At 37.1% G+C, this 21,959-nt stretch overlaps 1 protein-coding gene across 2 annotated transcripts in view; it reads right to left on the bottom strand.

Moving 5' to 3' along the window:
• The window catches only part of MAP2K5 (mitogen-activated protein kinase kinase 5), a 271,359-nt gene that overhangs the window by 199,623 nt on the left and 49,777 nt on the right, over positions 1–21,959 (bottom strand). For both annotated transcript variants that reach the window (XM_024997213.2, NM_001206770.1), the window contains exons 7-8: positions 17,471–17,519; positions 10,276–10,340 (exon numbers count right to left, since the gene is read on the bottom strand). In XM_024997213.2, coding sequence (XP_024852981.1) covers positions 10,276–10,340; positions 17,471–17,519 — 114 coding nt within the window. The remainder of the gene's footprint in view (positions 1–10,275; positions 10,341–17,470; positions 17,520–21,959) is intronic.

Genomic DNA, 21,959 nt, shown 5'->3' with positions numbered 1-21,959 from the left:
GGCAAAACTAATACAATACTGTAAAGTTTAAAAATAAAGTAAAATTAAAAAAAAATACAGCTGTAGTCTATGTGCTAGAAAATGCCATCAGAAGATTTTAGGCTTGCACATAGTATGCTTACGCTAGCTCCTCACTGAATCAAAATGCAGTTGTTTACTAAAAAGGGCACTGGGAAAGCATCAAGAAATAAGAAAGCATGACTTTCAACGGTGGTTCTAGCCCTTGTCTGCTTTAACTCCTCAGAGAAATCCCTTGATTTCAGGATTTCATCACAGGTTACACAATGTTGGTGACACCTACTCTACCCAGCTACATTCCAGCGTTGCTGACGTTAACCCTTAGCATGCAACGGTGGCCCAGGGTGGAAACAAATGCAGCCATACGATTCTGAGTATCCACTGCATGCTGGGGACATGAAGGCAAGGCCTTAACACATTTTACTAGGCTTCCAGGGAAGCAGAGAAACTTCGCATTTGCCTTTTCAGTCAGTTGCCCAAGGCTTACACTCTGCAACACTAAAAAATTAACTTTCAAAAAAAGTTAAAAGGAAGAAAAAACAAATGGTGTACAGAAACTAAACTCGGCACATGTGTGGTAGTAAAAATTCACTCTGTAATTTTATCCCACCTGTCATTTTCTCTACAACTATAAAATTTCATTGGCTATATATTTTGTTACTCAGACAACATAAAAATACATTTTATTCATAGCTTTTAGATACCTTTTCAGAAAACTTAATTATAATTTAATCAGAGCTTTGTTTATTGACTACAGTATATTATTACATTTTGTTTCTAAAGTTAGTAGTCGTAATAGAATCAGTATGCTTGAGAATCTTACACAATGTATATTTTCCAAGTACACTAAGCTTGTTAAAATACTATATTGATTGTGCCCTAAAGCAAGTTCTGATTTTGTCTGAACATTCTTCACTTCACTTCATTATTTGAATTCACAAAACAAAAACCAAAGTTCTGCTTTGAGCAATAATACTGTACATTCTTTTTCTTTCCTTCTTTTGTAGTACTGACTAGGAAAAATATGGAAATTTTAGGGTCAAGAGGATAACAATACAAAGTTACACTTAAAAATCAAAGTAATGTTTAAAAAAACTTGATGCTTAATACCCAGAGCTTAAGTCTCTATTGCTGTTTCCCCCTCTCAGTTAGTAACCTGCTCCTCCAATTCAGTTTTAATGCACAAATCAGAACCTAAGTGTATTCGACTCCAGTAAGGCAGCAATTTAACAGGAACACGGTCTCTTATAGCAAGGTAACCAAAGACAGAGCAATGAAAAAAAAAACAAAAAACTGTGGCAGAAAGTTATACACAGTAAATGTGGTTTGTACTTTCCAGTGAATTATTTTCCAAAAAAGCAATTTAAGTAAATACCCTAGATGCTGTGGCATACAAATATTTGCTTGTGCTATATGCCAACCAAGAGCCGTTAATTTTCTAACACATCAGACACTGTAAAATAGTTTAGAAAAATTTAATGTGTCTTATAAATCAAGAAATGCTCCAACTCCTCTAGCACAAACACAGAATTAATCTCAGGATCCAATTATTAAATTCAAAGCTTTTGATAAGTAAAGAGACCCAAAGGATAGACCAAATAACAAGTTATGTCGCCATAATTCTGTCAGCGAAGTAATGGTTGTTTTAACATCTACTAAAAAGCCTCTAAAATTAACAACTAGAGATGGTGCATCACTGACTTTCAAGATCATATATTAATTTAGATCTCACACTGAAAAATAATTTTGGTTAAAAATTGAGAAACTTAAAAGAGTGCAGATGACAAAAAGGAAAACCGTGGCTTGAGAAGTAGGCCCAAGTACTGATGTAGTGTCAGAAGGAATTTGAGGTGGACAACTCGATGTTTTGATACTGAGTTCTAATCTTGATTTGACCATGGGCATGCCACTTAACCCTTCCAAGCTTTATCTTTCTCACTAGTAAAAAGGGGCTAAGTATATCGACCATGCTTCTTGGCAAAGATTTAGCGAGATCTCAAAGATCCCACATGATCAGGCTCCTTCCCATTTCTCCACCATCCCCTGAGCTTACTCTACTCCAATTCCAACCACACTCCTAGACACAACACCTTCACACTCATCTCAGGGCATTCTCCACAGCAGTTCCTTCTGCCTGGATTCTGGATTCCCAGATTCTCCCATGACTTGGCTCCTTCCTGTCCTTCAGGTCTCAGCTCCAATATCCCCTCCTCAGATAAGCTTTGCTGAGCATTCTTTACAGCACTTGTAAGGTCTGATATCATCTTACTTCGGTATTCATTTCCTTGATTGCTGTCTATCTGCACCCCTAGAACAAGCTCCAGGAGCACTGGCCACCTGTGTTATTCACTACTGGATGGCTTTGGCACAGAGCGACTGTTGGTGAGTATACATTCAACGAATATACAGTAAGACAAAATCTAAAAGAACAAAACCAAACAATACTTGACATTAACATTTTTATGGTAGCTGAATGCTAAATTTCATTCTGGAACTTTACACTCAGGAGTAATCTTTGCAGTCTTTTCATGTCCAGTCTAGGTGGGAATTCTTTTCTCAGCAGTCCTGAACACTAAGCCATATCATTCTGCTTAAGGTAGAAGCCAGAGCCACCCAGCGATACATCCATGAATACTTTGCATCCATCCTGAGACTGTGAAGACAGCCTCTACAGGTTAATTCCTAAAACACTAAGCGTCTACAGTAGGTAACGAGTGGTACTGGGCCCTGGAAAGACATCATTCAAATGACCTCTAGGGAGGACAGGCCGGTGGGTAAAGTAGCAGAAAGAGTACAGGGCTCACTCTAACCAAAGGCACTGTCACACAGACATTTAAGACAAGCAATCTGAGGTGGGCCTTCAGAAAAACCTGCTCCTCTGTCTACAGGAATGCCCTTCAGACTTTATGTCAGTTGTCAGGGGACCTCTTGATTTTTTCTTATTCAGATAAAAGGCAGCCAACTCCTCTGATCACTTTTCAACTCAAATAACAGTTCCTCCATGAGGCCCTTTCTGAATCCTCCTGAGGAAAGAGCTAAAAGTTGTCACTCCCTCCTCGGCCCACAAGGTCCTGTGTACCACAGAGACACATGGCCTAGACCGTGAGGCCCTGTACTTACCTATCGACAAGACGTCTCCCTCCATCTGGACACAGGCCAATGAGAGCCTGCTCTCCCCAACAGCTGACACAGTGCCCTCCACACAGCACATGCTCAGAAGGTGCCCACTAATGAACGAAGGAGGAGTGGACGGCACAATGTCCCAGACCCCTGTTTTTTCTCCCCATGCTCCTCTGGGTGCTCTCTGAACTGTCCATATCTCTCTAGAAAGTCAGCACCCAGAACTAGACACAAAAATCCAAAAGTTACACCCTGCGAGACAAAGTCAAACCTGGATGCTATACATTCTTAATGCAGCCAGAAAATAGATTTTAATGGAAACTAGACCTCTTCCACCCTATAAAAATAGAAGTGTGCTAATGCTTATCTGTTCTTAACCACTTCTGCTGAGGACGTTATATTTCTCTATAAAGAAAGCACTTTTATTAAAATAAAATATTAGAAAGAAGTCTTGCTACTTCAAAACTATTTTTCCCTAAAAGGAGATAGAGTTGAAATACTTTGATTCAGCAAATTCTTACTTGAAATATTACCATAATGTATTGATTTTTACCAGACTCAATTGACTGAAAAGTTGTTTGTATAGCAATATTGGCCAAACCAATATACTAGAACAATTTTGTTACCCATAGTAATCAAGTGCATTTCTGAAGTATAATTATACTGTCATAAAAATAAAGCCAAGATACCCTTTTCCAAGCAATAAAACAATAAGGGCTATAAAAAAGGAAGAAGAAAAGGCTAAATAAATGAGATTTTTTAAAATGAAATTTAGTGTCTTTGAGAAACACCCCCGCCTCTTCTTCCTTCCCTTAAGCCAAGGTTAGCAGAAAATGATCAATACTTCAATCTCAATAAACTATTTCAATAATAGTTAATTCGGGTGGAAACAGAGTCTGAAAATCTCTGCTCAGCGACCTGTGACATCCTGTCATGTTGGCTGGATGCCAATAATCCATCATTGCTGTAATGAATGTGAGTATGTGTGAAGTTATGGGGATGTGGAGATGGGGCAGCAAAGGTGGGAAAGGTGCAGAGAGTCTGGAGCTCAGGTTCATTCTTCAGGTTCTAATCAATACAATGCACATCACTGTATGAAACCAACCTGTAACAGCGAATGCTGCGAGAGGGAAGTGGACATAATTAATTTTATTTGACAAATGTTCATTGATTTTCTGAAAATATTTAATATCCTTGCTTGTCACATGATACTACAATACAATCCAGCCATATACAAGTATTTAATTTTACATTAAGATGATGTCTTATTTGCTTGTTTAAAATACGATCCTGGCTACAAGGAAAAGGCACTTCATTTGATTGGAAATTTAAAGTTAAAATAAATCAAACAATCACCCTAGCTCTTGGGTCAATATCAAAACCATTTAAAAACTACTCTTAATTTACCAGATGCACTTCAGGGAGAAAAACAAAAAGAAGTGGGGCCACTGATGCAGCTGTTAGAGAAACTGGGGCCAGGCCTGTGACTGTTTCCGGTTTGGCACCTTTGGGTTGTTTGGTGAAAAAGGAAATCAGAGTTTTTCTCGGTATTATGTGGTTCCCGGTATTTACATCAAGGACCCTCTTGGTTGCACTTTCCCTTCAGGAATCCTATGTTTTAAAATATTTTGTTTACTAAATAGCATTTAATTAGGCAACGATTCATGTATTTTTTTCATTTTCTATAACTGACCACCACAGCTTCTAATTTTCCTGAAATAAATCATGTTCACTGCAATGGGCTGATATAATTCCAGTCCTGAAACAAAAATATTTTAGTTGGCCTGTAAGTCATAACACAAGGGTAGAATACAGTTTAATAGTTCACATGATCTGAGTTACCGTCTCCAAGAACCATCCCCACCCTACTGCCCAACAAATATTTCATAATATAGGTAAGACAACAGAAAGAAGGCAAGACCAACACCTTTGAGAATTGTTAACCCTTCCCTCCTCTCTTATCTCTAGATATGGTCAAATTAATTGTTAAATAATGGTATATATCCAATCTTTGAAACACCATGTAGTTAGCATACATGCTACCGATTATACCACTGAGAAAATTCTACCTCAAACCCAGGTTACATCTCTTAACTGTACCATAAGAAGCAGCTAGATTTAGAAAATTCACTAGTGTTTTCCAATACCTTGAGATTAGAATACATGGCCAGAAAGCTGACAGCAAGAGTCTTAGCCTAAATAATTGCATTAAAGAAAAAGAGAACAGATGATCCTTAAGTGTGTGTTGGCTAACTGACTCAGCATGGCCTAAGTCCTAAGAGGTAGATACTACTTCATTTTTGGACCCAGAGCTTTTGTGACTCCTTCAAACAATGCACTGAAGGAGCAAAAAATCTGAGTGCCTGGCTCATTATCATAGAACGTTTTCAAAGTAACTGGTCCTATTAATTACTTTCATTTCCATGTGACTTACTATCCAAGAAAAAAGGACAGTAACTAGAATGTTGAGTTAGTGGATACCAAATACTAAGTTTTTAATATGTGAAAGAAAATTAATCATTCAAACATATGCTTTTAGTTTAGAAATCCCTATGCTTCTTGGTGAATGTTCTAAAACAATTATTCAGGCTCAAAATTATGCAGCCTCTAAAACTAGCTAGATATGGGGAGGATCCAATTAAAGAACCCTGCTAAAACCTGCTTGGAAAAAACCTCCACTGGCCTCATTCTTATTCCAGCCAGCATGTATAGAGCATCTCTTCTATCCTTAGGACTGTGCTGGGTACACCAGAAAATACAAGTAAATGCAATGGACTCTGCCTGACCTTGAGAAAACACTGCCTCAGGGAGAAACAGAGTGGAAGGAAGAGATGCTGTGTAGAGTGCTGGTTCTGTTACATGAATGTGAGCCCCAGCTTTTACCAGCGGTTAAACAGGCTTGCCATTATACCAGCTGTCTTATAGCAATTTGAAAGTAAACTACAATAAATGAGAATATACCTTGAAACTTTGAAAAATCATTCTATTTAAAATAATATACGATATAAAAATAAACCATACTCATAAAGGAACTAAAGAACCAAAGGAAACATCGAAATATATTAGGTATCATATTGCAGAATTTCTCAAAGTTAATTCAATACAACTTTAATTCTGTGAGATATTTACAGATCTTTCTCAAGAAAAGAATCCCATGGCCAAGTAAGCATAGAAAGCCCAGGGATTAATGCTCTTTCTATCATTGTTCATTTCTATCATGAACAGTAGTAAGTTCATGTAAGAATCATGAACATTCAGTGTCAGACACAGTACTTAGCCTTTTTTATGGAACATCTGATTTAACCTCACAGTAATTTTGTACGACGTGTACTCAGTTGCTAAGTCCTGTCCAACTCCTTGACCCCATGGACTATAGTCCACCAGACTCCTCTGTCCATGGGGATTCTCCAGGCAAGAGTACTGGAGTGGGTTGCCATTTCCTCCTCCAGAGAATCTTCCCAACCCAAGGATTGAATCCATGTCTCCTGCGTCTCCTGCATTGGCAGGCAGAATCTTCACCACTGAGCCACCTGGGAAGCCCACTTTTGTAAGACAGGTATTAGTATTATCCCCATTTTAAGCATAGGGAAACTGAGATAGAAGACACTATGTAACTTTCCCAACATCACACAAGCTGGTTAGTGGCAGATGCAGAATTCAAACTCAGAGTCCCTATACTTAACCACAACACATACTGTTTTCTACTTCCTCTAAGCTTTCAGAATTTATTGTGAATCTGTCAGAAGGGAATAGTACATATGTGCTTCCTGATTTATTTTTTGGAGCAACTTGTACTTTTGGAAATGAAGCAGTTAAAGTACATTCATTTACTTTTCCTAAATAATTATTTCTCTTAGAATTGATCCATTTCATCCAAACTAATAATCCAAGAGATACCACAATTTACAATTACCTGGCTGGATTGCTATCATGAGTTCAGCAGGGGGCTATACACAGAATCTGCATTTGGTTCAAATATATAGGCCCAGAATTTCATACTGTATAACTGAGGAGAATACCCAAACTTAAAGGATGAAAATGTGATCAACTATTAAATAACATATATTGTAGTTACACAACATCGTATCCCTTAAAATTCACAACATCTCAAGTGGAGCAAATAAGACTGAAATATCAACTTTTGCTTCACATTTATTAGCTTTATTATTCTTTATAAGAAAAAAAATAAATAGGCCCATTAGGCAGTTTTGTTACCAATGAGTGGATTTTCCAATATTTTCTTCATCTAGTTTATGTAGCATAGCCTGTAATGTAATCATTTTTGTTTGAAAAATCACAGTTTTTATAGTCAACACCATTAAGGTAAACTTAGTATAGGAGAAAGTCAATCATAACACATCAAACACTCAGTTTTATAGAGACTTTAGTAAAGTGGCTTTTCATTTCTTGATGATTATACCATTTCTTTGTGCTGAACTAAAAGCCAGAAATAGGAGAACATCACAAATTGAAGTCCAGACAGAAATGAAGACCAATGATCAATGACAATGATCAATGATCAATGACGCAATGGACATGAGCTTGAGACGGACAGGGAAGCCTGGCATGCTACAGTCCATGGGGTCGCAAAGAGTTGGACATGACTGAACTGAACTGATCAATGACAAGTGGTTATGTAATTTTATATCTTCATGTTCTCTCTCCTTAAGAATCACCTAGGCAATAAGTGAAATGTCTTCTTTTCATAAGAAATCTATGACATAAAGTACTGAAATGATCATGACACCGCCACTCACCCTCCATAATGACAACCACTGTCAAAAACATACTGAATCTTACAGTGTTTTGAGCATAAGCAATGAAAGCCAACTAAATAAACCCAGGAGAAGTTGCTAATGTCACTGTGGCATCCTAGCAAATTAAAGAACTCGTGCTAAGGACCCTCCCTTGGATACTGTGACTCTAATAAAAAGAAAACTTCTAGCCATGCTTCTTAGCTAAAAACATTAGCCAGGCAAATGGGAAATTATTTGCAAGACAAAAAAGTTGTGCAGATGGACAGTGTTGATGGTTACACAATAATGTGAACGTACTTAATGCCACTGAACTGTAGACTTACAAATGGTTGAGATGGTAATTTTTATGTTTTTACTACAATTAAGGATAACAGTTAAAGAAAAACAACACTAACATAATTTTATGCTGTAATTTTCCCTTGCTGGATGAGCATGCTATTTCTACTTCCCTGTATGCCCTCTCCCCTTTTTTTATAAACCTGTTTTAAGATAAAAGATTAAAATTTTAACACATAGAATATTATTTCCAATAAAAATTATCTGCTGGGGTTTGGTCTTATGTTTTCTCCTCTCTAGAATAAACCAGGACAGTAAATTCACAACAGGCCTTCAATTTGAAAATATTAACACGCTCAAGAGTCAAACATTTGGTGAAACAGCACAAGTAAGTAGGTTAGACGTCTAAAGAAATGTGTTTGGATTCTATTCGAAGCTGATAAAAGGCATTCAAAGAGTTGCTAGAAAACTTTTCTGTTTTATTACACCTGAACGTTAGCATAAAAGCATTAAGAAGAAGAAAGGCTGAGACTTTGAAAACTGCTCCCTTTAGGGAACTCAAGAGAAGCAATTTGAGTATACATGTTCCTTCTTATTTCTAATGGTACCTGAACCCAAGAACCTTCAGGACAGGGTAAAAAGTCAAGTCAGATAAGAGTGAGAAGACCAGGACGAAGAAATGCTATTTATGTAGTACTAGGGGTTGCATGGGAAGGAATGATAGTACAGATCCAGGAAAGGACAATGGTAGCCTCAAATTCTTTAGACAAATTAGGCATCACACATTTTAAGGGCAAGAGGGTAAGACCCAAGGATTGTGAAAGAAATGTGTTATTATTTAATTATCTGAATTAGCCTAGTGGAAGCAATTAACATTCAGACCAACTACTTGCCATACTCAGTTATCTATAGCAAAAAACCATCCAAATATGTAAACATATATTCTTAAAGGACTATGTCCAAGGACTTTAGGAGAAAGGACATTTCCTGGCTCCACCTACAGAGAGGATCAAAGCCCTAGGGAGGGAACTGGATCAGATAACTTTGAAGGATCTTCTAACCTGAGAAATCTAATTCTATGCCAAGGCGGCATCTGAGTTGAGGATATTCTGGAATTTTAGGATGTGACCTTTCATGTTCAAGGGCAACAGGGAAATTTTTAGCTATATTCACACATGGTTAGTAAGAACTCAAAATTCTAAGAAAATCAGTAACCAATAAGAACATAAATTAATTATTTTACAACTTTGAAAATATATATTAATATCAATAGTAAAATATCTAAGGTAAAAACACAATTATAATGTGATGCAGGGGTAGTGTATATATGGAAAACAGCTCTCTGGAGGAAAGCTTTATTACTCCCTCAGGGCTTTCTTACAGAATATGGATTTTTTAATTCCTAGTGGAATATTTTTCATACATCATTGCAGACTATTAAGTACCAGATATTACATTATGTAGTTTAAACTTTGCACTACTGCATGAGAAAGACTTCCCTGTCGAGAGAAGTATTTTTTACGGTTAGCATTTTTTAATATGAAAATGAACACTCCTTTAGGCTAAGATCACTGCAACCAGAATTTGGGAGAATTTTATAACTTAACATATTCATCAATGTGTAGAAATTCTCTCAGGGGTGTAGGGCGAGGAGAGAAGGAAACACAACAGGAAGAGGCTTTTTAATAACTAAGTGTTGACACAGGGCAAAGCAATGGTATTTATAAGGGTTGTCTTCCACTGGGCATAGGTGTAAACAGGCAGGGGACTAGCATAGGGTGCTAGCAAGTTAAAAAAAAATAATGGTGTTAAAAGAGTGAAAAAAAAATGCATTAAACTTCAGGCCAGTTAAAGGTATATTTGCTAATGTGGACTATTAAATGCTCACCCAGGAGAGATGCAGACTCAGAAATACTAAAAAGGCAATATAAATGCACTTTTCCAAGCAATTTCTGAGAAAATAGATGCCTTACAGAATTTTGGAGTCACATGTGGAAATAAAATCTAAGTGCTGGTAGTCATTTAAAAATCTTTGCCATGGAGAACTTGGATACCCACATTTGGCAAAAGTGGAGAGAAAGTTTAAACAAAATTGACTACTCACTTGTAGACTGTGCCGCCGTTGCCATGACCAAGAGTGTCTCGATACCGTATGTCTTGTTCATTCATCTCCACAAGAAAGAAAGAAAAACAAAAAGGGTGTCATGCTGTGGATGGAAATGTCAAGGAAAAGCAGCTCTGGGCCATAAACAACAAGCAGTCTGGGTCATTTCAAGTTCAGCTGCAAGAACGAGAAGATCAATACAACATTTGCTGTCCAATTTATAAAAGACGATACCAAGGGACAAAGTGATGGAAAGTTTAATGACAATTTGTTTGCCTGGGTCATTTCATTAAAGTTTGATAAAAGGTGTCAAAATGGAATGATATAACATAGCTCAAAAGGGTCAGGTCAGAGATACCGATAAGAACGGTCTCCAGCACTACAATAACCGCTGCCAAACAGCACTGCACATAACCAAAGTCAGACTTGGCAAGACACACACACACCCCCCTAGTAATCCAATGCACAATCTGTAAATACATCAGCCCCTGAAAACTCAAGTGACCCTCTAATTAACATTAAACAAACTAACTGAATAATGCTAATGATTTTCCTAGAGTTGACACTGCTTTTTTGGGGGGAAATGATAAATTAGTACCCAGCAATAGCTGGGTAGAAATCTTATGGAAAAGTGCCAAATCGATGCACTTTAAAAGGCACATATAGTAAAATGTTATAATGCATAAAAGGAAAGCAAGTAAGCATGTGATTAGTATAAACTAAAGTCATTTTTCTAATCCATTATATAAAGCAACACGTACATTTTCCCAGATTCTGTAAAACTGTTATACCACAAATACTACTCTCATTTGTATAGTGAATAGAAGTGAAATTATTTTAGTACCCACAATATAATGTTTTAGAGTTTGAAACAACTCCCTAAGTAATTATTTATCAAATGACTTTAAGACTAGTCAGATTCTATTTAAGGAATTCAGTAATTTTCTACACACTGGTCCAGTTGCTTAAAAATTAACTGCCAACTTTATTCACTAAGTGGATTCAATAAAGTGTTATTTTCCATATAGCTAAAGCTTGGGAAAAGCCATAGTAAGCCCTGAAAAAAAAATCAATTTCCAGGGAATTGCACTGCCTTGCATGGGCAAAAAATAGATGGAGTTTTTAATTCAGTATCACCTGGAAAAAAAATAGTTTGCTTTCAGACCATTATAGTAAAGCTTTAAATATTTTGCTCTACTCTAAACTTTCACCAGTGGAATAAAACAAGGCTCCATTTATCAAGGGAAATATTTTTCTTCTATACATTTCTGAGGTTGAAGCTTCAGAGAGCTGTGATAATTAGGAATACAGTGGAAGTAATAGAAACAGCTTCCTTTCCAAGCCATTCTGCCACACTGTAAAAGAATATTGACAGATTAATGTATAAAGGCCAATCTAAGCACCTGATTTAATTGTAGTACAACCTAACTGATGTAATTTGCAACCAGTTAATTACTACATTTAGGATCAGAGGCAAAATGACAGATGAGTCATAAAAATTGGCAAAAATTTTTCTATTTGAGAGAAATTCTTTTCTTCATTTCCTTTAAACCACTAACACAGAAAATAAAACCTATTTCAACCTATATAAAATGTGGCATGAAGAAAAGAAAATCTCATTATTCTGGACCAAATGACAAATTTCAAAGCAGCATGCAATTGCACATAAAGTAACTTGAGATGCTAAACAAACTAGCAGAGTTGCTACTGGGTTTACCTTGATCAAACAGTATAAAATATGTAATATTTATATATGTAAATATCAGTATATATTGGTGGGTACAAATAGGCTACTTCCTTGAAAACATTCCTCAAACGTGACTGCAACTTCCTAAACATGACTGCAACAACCTAATTTGTACTAGTAACTTGCTGAACAATCTGTATCCTCATCATGGCCTGAAGTAAATTTCTAGGAGAAAGTTCATTCAACATCCACAAATTCTGAATTGGTAGCAATGAGGTTTAAGGGTAAGCTGGATGCAGCTATAGGATCTGGGCCCTAGAGAGGTCACAGTCCGATTACATCCCCTCCATCTACACCACACCATCAGAACTTTCCAGGTAAAAGGAACAGTAGTTTCCTCTTAGAAAAATATAAATATCAAGACTCAGTGATATTACACATTCCAATAACATACTGTGAGAGACCTAGGACTTTAGAGGGGGCTTGATTTTGTGATATTTTGCTGGAGGCAGAAAAGGCAAAGGCGTAGGTCTCTAAGTAGCTTCAGCCATTATAATCCCAACATCAGTCTTTATTTACCTAAAACCCTTAGGCTGAAAAGAAAAGTAGAGCAGTCACCCACCTAGCACTCTAACTTAACCAGGAGTGGTAGACAGAAAAAAGGCAGGGGCTAAGCTGAAAGCTTCAGCGATATGGGGATGTTATGGATGCTATACAGGGTGTAGGGGTGTGTGTGCACAGACAAGTGTTATGAGCGTGCCAATACAATGTTTAGGCAAATTCAAGGGTGGAAATTTGGAGTCCCTCAGATAATGAGTAAGACTGTAAGAGTATCATAAAGATAAAAATGGTTTTAAAGAATAAGTTCTAGAACGATGTCACTCAAAAAACAGTATCCATAAAAAATTAAGTGTTTCTACAATGTTTTAAAGTTTTATATAGAAATCTGCCTAGACTGTAAATAGACTGGTAGATTTTTCTATTTAAAAATATCAGATCTTTTTGCCTATCCTGCTGCTGCTAAGTCGCTTCAGTCGTGTCTGACTCTGTGCGACTCCATGGACGGCAGCCCACCAGGCTCCCCTGTCCCTGGGATTCTCCACGCAAGAACACTGGAGTGGGTTGCCATTTCCTTCCGCAATGCATGAAAGTGAAAAGTGAAAGTGAAGTCGCTCAGTCGTGTCCAACTCTTAGCGACCTCATGGACTGCAGCCCACCAGGCTCCTCCGTCCATGGGATTTTCCAGGCAAGAGTACTGGAGTGGGGTGCCATTGCCTTCTCCACTTTTTGCCTATGGGAACCTTCTAATTTTTATAATTATGTAAGTATTAATCATGTCAGAAAAGTTTTAAAAAGGAAAACTATTAGGGTCAAGCTTATGAACTGATTACAACAAAATTTAAGAATTGTGTATCTCTGATCAAAATGGGTTACTTTAATTGATCTTAAATATGAAAGAATCATTAAAGGAATAAACAAATAGCTAACAACATATCTGCTTTTTTAGTTTAGAAAAGCATATTAATTCAACTTTTCTAAAATGAAACTTAGGCACAGTGCTCATGATACAAAAGTGGGATTTATAAGCCTACAAAGTACAGTATTTAAATATTATAGTTGAGATCAGGTAACATAAAAATCACATATTTTTACAACATTTTAAGTTTATAACCCAATTCATTTGTGTCACGTAACTAGTCAAGGTGAGAACTGAGTCTTTCAGGATACTCTGCTCTGCGATCTCAGGTGATCTCATGGGTAAGTATGGAGGGACAGCCTCTCCATCAATGGTCACTGGCCCATAGAAAGGAAAATAATCAACTGAAGGGCACTCAAAAGTTAAAAGCAATTTCATCAACTACAATGTTTGTTTTTAAGAAGAGAAATCGCATAGCTCTTTAAATAAGAGGTAAAAGAAAGTTTTTATACAATTAAAGATACCAAATAACTTTTCAGTATTAGTCAGTTTCCTTGTTTCAACTAAAAAAAAAAAAAAAAAAAGGCAAATAAAGGGCAGAATAACAGATGTGAGGGAGGAAGAAGAAAAAAAAATCCTGAGAGTTACAATTATGTGTCAACTGCCATGCTGAAATGACCTGAGAGACATGAGTGGCACTGGGCTCTGCTGCTGCTGAAAGAGAGGCGGGGGGTGGGGGGCGCCAGGAAGGGCTTCGGGAAGGTTTTGCTGGTGTGGGGAGATGAGCGGTCCTGCCGTCTGGACACACACACTCTCATCCACATTTAGGTCAGACCTAAGATGAACTGGAAGAATCTAAGTGTTTTATATATTGGTAATAGGACAGTTTTTAAAGCTAATTTTATGTTGAATACTATTTTTCTTCCTCCTTTTTTTTTTTTTTTTCTCCTAAACACAGGAAGTTTTTTAAAGGTATCTGAAGTCCACAAAACAGTCAAACATGTAGCAGGATTAGAATTATTTCTAGATTTCTGACTTCACAGTACATTTATACTTGAGTAATTAGGAACAGAAAACACTGTCACTCTCTCCTACAAATTTTAAAAAAACGAGGAAAGACAACTTTAGAGATGCAAAGGTCAAAGTCATACATCCCTGGGGTAACTGCACTTTTTTAATCCTTTAAATTGACCCACTGGGCCATTTCTAATCAGTTTCAAATCAAGGGCCAATGTTAAACAGATGATACTGCACTACAACTGAAGTGGGAGAAACACATCCAGAAAACACATCAGTGGTACTGACTTATAGCACTCAATAAAACATGCCAAAAATACCTTATGAATTTTTTTCAAGCAGGAAAAAAAAGGAACCCTCCATCATAAAGTGATTACAGAAAAACAATGCCTTCATTCCAATGACTAAATGTTAAACTTCCTAAAAAATGTTTGATTTAATATAATATTAATGAAATTAATGAGGAAAATGAAATGGAATTCAATTATGGATCAACAAAGAAAATATTCTTTGTTTACTGTCTGCCTGTATTAAGAAGAATCAGTACCTATCGCTTATAAATCATTAAAACAAAAATGCTCAATTAATCCTACTTTTATATGTAAAGGTCTGACAGAAACCAGTCCTATCACCAGACCTTCGCTTCACAAATCGAAGCAATAATGGTTTCAGAAAGCAGTCACACTCTATGAGCAGACAATTGGAGAGATTTAGTAAATCCCACTTTATACAGCAGAGACTAATCGGAAAACACAAGCCAGTCAAATGTTTCTTATGAACTGTTGACACTATATCAATGCTGAATCAATTGGTGGCATTTACTCTGAGTGACAGAAAAGAAATAAATATTTATATCACATAACCTATATCAATGAACCCAGGCAGAAAGCTATTTCTAACCTGTCAATATTTGATTATCTTGAAGAATCATGTCCCTTTCTTTTAATGATTAATATGAATTCCTTATTAAATCTAAGTGGAGGCTAGTGGAAAGGCAAATCATTATTAATGCTTGAGAGCATAAACCACTAAAATAAAAAACTATGCTTAAGTGTTAAAGTATCGTTAAATGTGACTTACATCTTCCATAGCAAGTGGTGTCAGTGTTCAGCCCAGAAATTTATTGACGCCACAATGGAACATGTTACCTCACTGCAATGCAATCTCGCTCATTCTTTACTTACCTGATAGTACCAAGGACTGAGGAATTAAAAGGAGGAGGAGATATTTCGAAGACTTCCAAAGGTGGGAGTTCTTTGTTTTGTTTTGTGAATAAAAGTAAATGTAAAATGGCTAATCCTTAAAAGTAAGGAAATGCCATGCTGTTTAACATGGGGCTATCACATTCCCCAGGGAAAGCAATAAACAATCTTTAAGTGTCAAAAATCATTGCCGTGACAATTCTCCACCAAAGAGAATCTCCTAACTGAGGGCACTAAGATATTTATGGCATTAGATTCAGAATACTAGGAACATTTCAGAATGTTTTTTTTTTTTTTGCCCTGGAAATAAACTGTTTTTCATTTTTGAAAGAATCTATGACAGGTTATTTTCCATTGCCTGGGTTGAACAAATGTAGTTAAAGCTTCTTAATTTATGTCAATTTTGAAATATATTTTCCAGCTGAAGAACACAAGTAACTCATAAGTTACAGTTAGTAACTAGAATGCAAACATGTTGGAGATACATAAAGACCCTAGGTTCAGTATTTCAGCTTTTAGTCAGGTTTTGTTTTGTGTGTCTGAAAACGTGCAGGGCACTAGAGGGATATATATGTGGACCTCAACCGAAACAAAGACTTTGGCTGCTTCAAGTTAAAAGTACTATTAGATAAACATGATCTAAAATTTGGGCACCAATAAGATTATACATATACCACCAGATTCTCCGTAGCTGTACACTGAATAGTTAAGGACTAGAATTCACACACTCTGGATGACAATGAGATGTCAAAACCAAATCAATTTACTTTTTCTAACTACATTCAAGAGATTACATGCTAAATAAGTAAGGTTTCCAGAAGTACCACCATACAGGCATCACGTTAAGGCACACACATCTATCAGGCCACCAAGTTACAGGTGATATTAAAGGACAAGCATGGGGACCCAGCTTTGTCTTCTTGACATCCTCCACTACAAGCACTTGATTCATGAAATGCCAATGAGGCTTGGAGAGGTCAGCATGTGAAGGCACTGAATAAGCATCTGAGATAATTAAGATTTCAGCCTTCGAAACATGGACGGGAAGTGAACAGCAGTTAAGAAAATCAATAAGAGTCTTTTATTTGCGGTGACACAGATGTCTCAGTCAATAGAGCCTAATAGGCAGGCTTGATCGCAATGGACAGGCGCCTGCCTCCAAGGCTATCAAAGGGCTTCCTCTATAACAAACATTAAAGCGCATTTATGTTGCTATTGAAGAATCGAGGACCCTGTAGGTAGCTTAATTTACCAGTGTATGTTTAAAAGCACTATACTATTTCAGATGTGTCCATTTACTTGGATCAAAATTAGTGAGAAATAACTGGCCTGCAGGCCCGTTTGTCCCTCACTGACGGGAGGAGGTCATTCTGCTTTCGATGACCAGTCAACTGGACAAACTGAGGGTTCCTGAAGGCCAGGAATTTTAAATGGCAAAGGTCTGTTGTGACTCTGTTCCTCTAAAAAGCCAGTGTTAGTTTCAGGACAAAAGAAGGAACTAAGGTGAGAAAGTTAACAGTTTTTCTTTTTCTCCCTAAAGATAATGAAAGAAACAGTCACCTCAGGACGCAGGGCCATTTCAACAACCCATGGGTTGACACACTTGTTCAGAACTGATTAACTTTTTTTACCCTGAGCTGGCAGCAGGGTGTGTGCATGGTACTTCAATCTGCTGGGAGTGAAACCCATTAGCACAGTTTGAAAAACGTGCTGCAAATTGTTCTGCCAATCAAATTAAGCCATGTAATTCATTTATGACAAGAAGAAATATACAGACCCTTTATCTGTTTATTAAGTTTATGGATTAAAAAAAAAACCTGGACAGCACTAAGTTACTACTATCAGAAAATCTTAATCTGTAATGAAACCTACCTGGCCATTGGCTAATATTTTTTTCAGTTCGGCAGAAGACTTCTTTAAGCTGAAAAGAAAAGGCATAGTTTTTAATAGCAAATTCATTAACAACTCTGAACAACACTGAATGTTCTAGACTAAAATACACTTTTGCTTTAGGTGCAGACATAGACTACACTTTTTACATCCTTATCCCTACGTAAAATATTTTCTAAAGTAACTAGCCAAAGGCATCAGTAAGAGACTGAAGCCCGTCAGTAATCTAAAGCAATACAGAAGTCTGCTATAATAATGAAGCTAGACTGCGGCACAGACTACTTCAGAGACCTCTCCTTGCTATTAGTTCTGCTGTTTCGGGGTAGCCTTCCAGTGGCTATTTAATGCTGAGCACTACCAAGCACTTGAGAATGCACTCTTAGAATGTTCACACCAAAGATTACAGAACTTCAAAAAGATAAAATAATTTAAGTTCTGATTTTTTATTATAGTTAAGAGTTACAATGCAGCTTCCTGAGAAGCAAATGTGTGGCAGAAATAATCGCAGTATTTACTCACTGTGTGCTCTGGAACAAGATACTTAGCCTCTCTAAATCTCAATTTCCTCTTTCTATAAAGTGGGGGAAATATCAATGTCATAGTGCAACCAAGAAGATTAAATATGACAAAAAGCCTAGCACTGGGTTCTGTACACAGTAGGCATCAAATCAATTTTAGCTGCTTTCTCTTTCCTTTCTTCTCCCACAGGTATGAGTGTCAGTTTCCAGAATTACGTAAGAAATATGGAAATGTTCTTCTCTGGACATATATGACTATGTAAAAATTTATATGAGGGAAAGTGGCCAAAGGATGCTAAGAATTCCTTCTAGCCTCACATTGAGTTACACCTGTACACATTCACTCAATTAGTAGAGTGGTGTATAAAATGGTACCTTTTCCCATCAATGTTTTAATTGAAATTTAAAGCTTGTTAACTCTATCCTTAATCTATCTACTCTAACCCTCTCCCCATCTGCCAAATTAACTCTTCCCTTTGGTAGTTATCTGTAGATGTCTTTCTTTCCTCCACACCCTTTCCCAAGACTGGAAGCTCTCTGAGAACAGAGACCGCATCTTACTCACGTCTCTACATATTCCATTTCCTTCCCACCCTTGAGCCTAGCCCAGTGACTTGACACATACTAAGTGTTTGATAAATGGTGGTCATTACTCTAGTTGTAAATGCCAACTGACTCCAGTGTTCTTGCCTGGAGAATCCCAGGGACGGGGGAGCCTGGTGGGCTGCCATCTAGGGTGTCACACAGAGTCATACACAACTGAAGTGACTTAGCAGCAGCAGCAGTAGTACACACACACACACACACACACACACACACACACACATTCATTTGTTACCCTTAATAAGTTATATTAGAGAAAACCTCAGACTTCAAGTTTGGCCACACTCACCATTCCAAGTTATAATTACTTTTCTTAATAAATACTTCTTACATATGCGTTAGTATACTGTATTGGTGTTTTTCTTTCTGGCTTACTTCACTCTGTATAATAGGCTCCAGTTTCATCCACCTCATTAGAACTGATTCAAATGTATTCTTTTTAATGGCTGAGTAATACTCCATTGTGTATATGTACCACAACTTTCTTAGCCATTCATCTGCTGATGGACATCTAGGCTGCTTCCATGTCCTGGCTATTATAAACAGTGCTGCGATGAACATTGGGATACACATGTCTCTTTCAATTCTGGTTTCCTCAGTGTGTATGCCCAGCAGTGGGATTGCTGGATCATAAGGCAGTTCTATTTCCAGTTTTTTAAGGAATCTCCACACTGTTCTCCAGAGTGGCTGTACTAGTTTGCATTCCCACCAACAGTGTAAGAGGGTTCCCTTTTCTCCGCACCCTCTCCAGCATTTATTGCTTATAGACTTTTGGATTGCAGCCATTCTGACTGGCGTGAAATGGTACCTCATAGTGGTTTTGATTTGCATTTCTCTGATAATGAGCGACGAGCATCTTTTCATGTATTTGTTAGCCATCTGTATGTCTTCTTTGGAGAAATGTCTATTTAGTTCTTTGGCCCATTTTTTGAATAACCCTTATACGAGACAGCAAAAGAGACACTGATGCATAGAACAGTCTTTTGGACTCTGTGGGAGAGGGAGAGGGTGGGATGATTTGGGAGAATGGCATTGAAATACGTATAATATCATATATGGAATGAGTCGCCAGTCCAGGTTCGATGCACAATACTGGATGCTTGGGGCTGGTGCACTGGGACGACCCAGAGGGATGGTATGGGGAGGGAGGAGGGAGGAGAGTTCAGGATGGGGAACACATGTATACCTGTGGCGGATTCATTTCGATGTTTGGCAAAACCAATACAATACTGTAAAGTTTAAAAATAAAATAAAATTAAAAATAAATAAATAAATACTTCTTAAATTTCTTAAATGAAAACTATGGGCCCCTAGTCTCTATATTCCCCAGACTTTATAAAGTATGTCTTCAACCAATGATTCTAAACTTTAATAACATCCTCCCAAGTCTAAGAATTCATGCACTAAGCAGCAGTTAAGAATTCTGCAGAATAGGACTAAATCTGAAATATATTTTAAAAATAAAATAACCGCCTAAAATGAGACCAGCTGAAAACAAAACAACAGACTCTACTATTTCCTGAGTGATGAGCATGTGCCATGCATTGTGCTAAATGGTATTACTTAGTATTCTGATCTAATGCTCCCAATAACTACACCCCTGTGGCTATACCCTGTAGGGGGGAGTTACTTCTTATATATAGAGAGAGAAACCCAAGGTACAGACCTTGCTCAAGATCACTCTAGTCTATCTCTCTAACATAAGTACACTTTTTTTTTTTCTTGAAAACATTTGGATCCTTATATTCCCATAAATAGTCCCAATTTAATATGTGCAATTATTATAAAAACAGAAATAACCAAACAATGCCCAGGCAATGTTTCTCCACAGATATTCCATTATGTCATGCAACCTGAAATAATAACATTTTGATTCATTGCATTTACACAACACCTTTCATCCAAGAAACAAAAAGTGATTCCTTAATACAACTTCATCAATCTTCTAAACACCAGCAGTAGATAGATGGAAAATTTAATCATCCTAATTTTATAGGAGAAAGCCAAGATGTTCAGGAAAGGCCATGCTTGGCAGTGGGACTTGAACTCAGTAATTATGGCCTAGGAACATCATGTGAATGAGTAAGCTCAATTAAAAAAAAAATTATTTGGCTATGCCAGGTATTCGTTGCAGCATGTCGGATCTTTCAGTTGCAACATGCAAACTCTTAGGTGTAGCATATGGGATCTCTAGTTCCCTGACCAGAGATTGAACCCAGACCCCCTGCACTGGGAGCTCAGAGTCTTAGCCACTGGACCACCAGGGAAGTCCCGTAAGCTCAATTTAATAAACAGTCAACCACCTAAGGCAAAGACCAATTCATGCTTTAAGAGTGACAGAGGAAAAAACTGATTTCATTCATTAGGCCAATATCTGGCTACCAACTTGATCTGGTAAAAAATTACATTTATATATCCTGGCAATTTCTTTGTGCCGCAGTTGACTCAGTGATTTATCTGGTAACTGTGACTTGAGCTATCTAAAAATCACTTTAAAAAGATCCTTTATTTATTTATTTTTTTCCTTTTCTTTTATTTATTTATTTATTAAATTTTATTTTTAAACTTTACATAATTGTATTAGTTTTGCCTTTAAAACGCAAGTGTGATACAACTGTCACTTGGGTATGGCACTTTAAGGGGACACTGAGATATTCAAAGAAGAGTGAAAGGGTCTTTCACTCTTTCTGCTATGTTAGAAATAACATAGCAGAAAAGCTGAATGAGTTGGGAGAATTTGATTCAGAGACAAAACCTAGAGGGAATATAAATGAATCTGTCTACTCATTTATTCAAGCAGCACTGACTAACTATCACCTATGTGTGAAACATCATGCTGGGAACTAGGGTTCAACAACGGCTGAGTAGTATTCCACTGTATACATGTACCGCATGTTCTTTATCTACTGAAACCATAATGGAAAAGAATATGAAAAAGAGTATCTATATGTGTGTGTATATATATATATATACCTTAACACTTTACTATACAGAAATTAATACAACACTGTAAATCAATGTCAATAATCTTTTTTTAAAAAAATAATGAATATGCTACCATCACTGCCCTCAAAGAGTACAGAATTTATTGGGGGACAGAAGTGATTACAATACAATGTGCTAACCACTATAGTAAAAGCAAGCTCAGGGAGATAATGGGAATTCATAGAAGGGGTACCTGGCATAGACAAGGAGGTGGGCAATAATGAGGGACAGTTTTCAGAAGAAGACAACAGCTTTGTTCCTGAAAGATAACCAAGGTTAGCCAGGATGAAGGCAAAGGAGGGAGTGGATTAAAAGAAGAAGAAAACAGGAAAGAGACAGCAGCAGATGTGAAGACCCAGTAGTAA

This window comes from Bos taurus, chromosome 10 (genome assembly GCF_002263795.3).
Source record: "Bos taurus isolate L1 Dominette 01449 registration number 42190680 breed Hereford chromosome 10, ARS-UCD2.0, whole genome shotgun sequence".
NCBI lineage: Eukaryota > Metazoa > Chordata > Mammalia > Artiodactyla > Bovidae > Bos > Bos taurus.
This window is presented reverse-complemented; position numbering and strand designations above follow the sequence as displayed.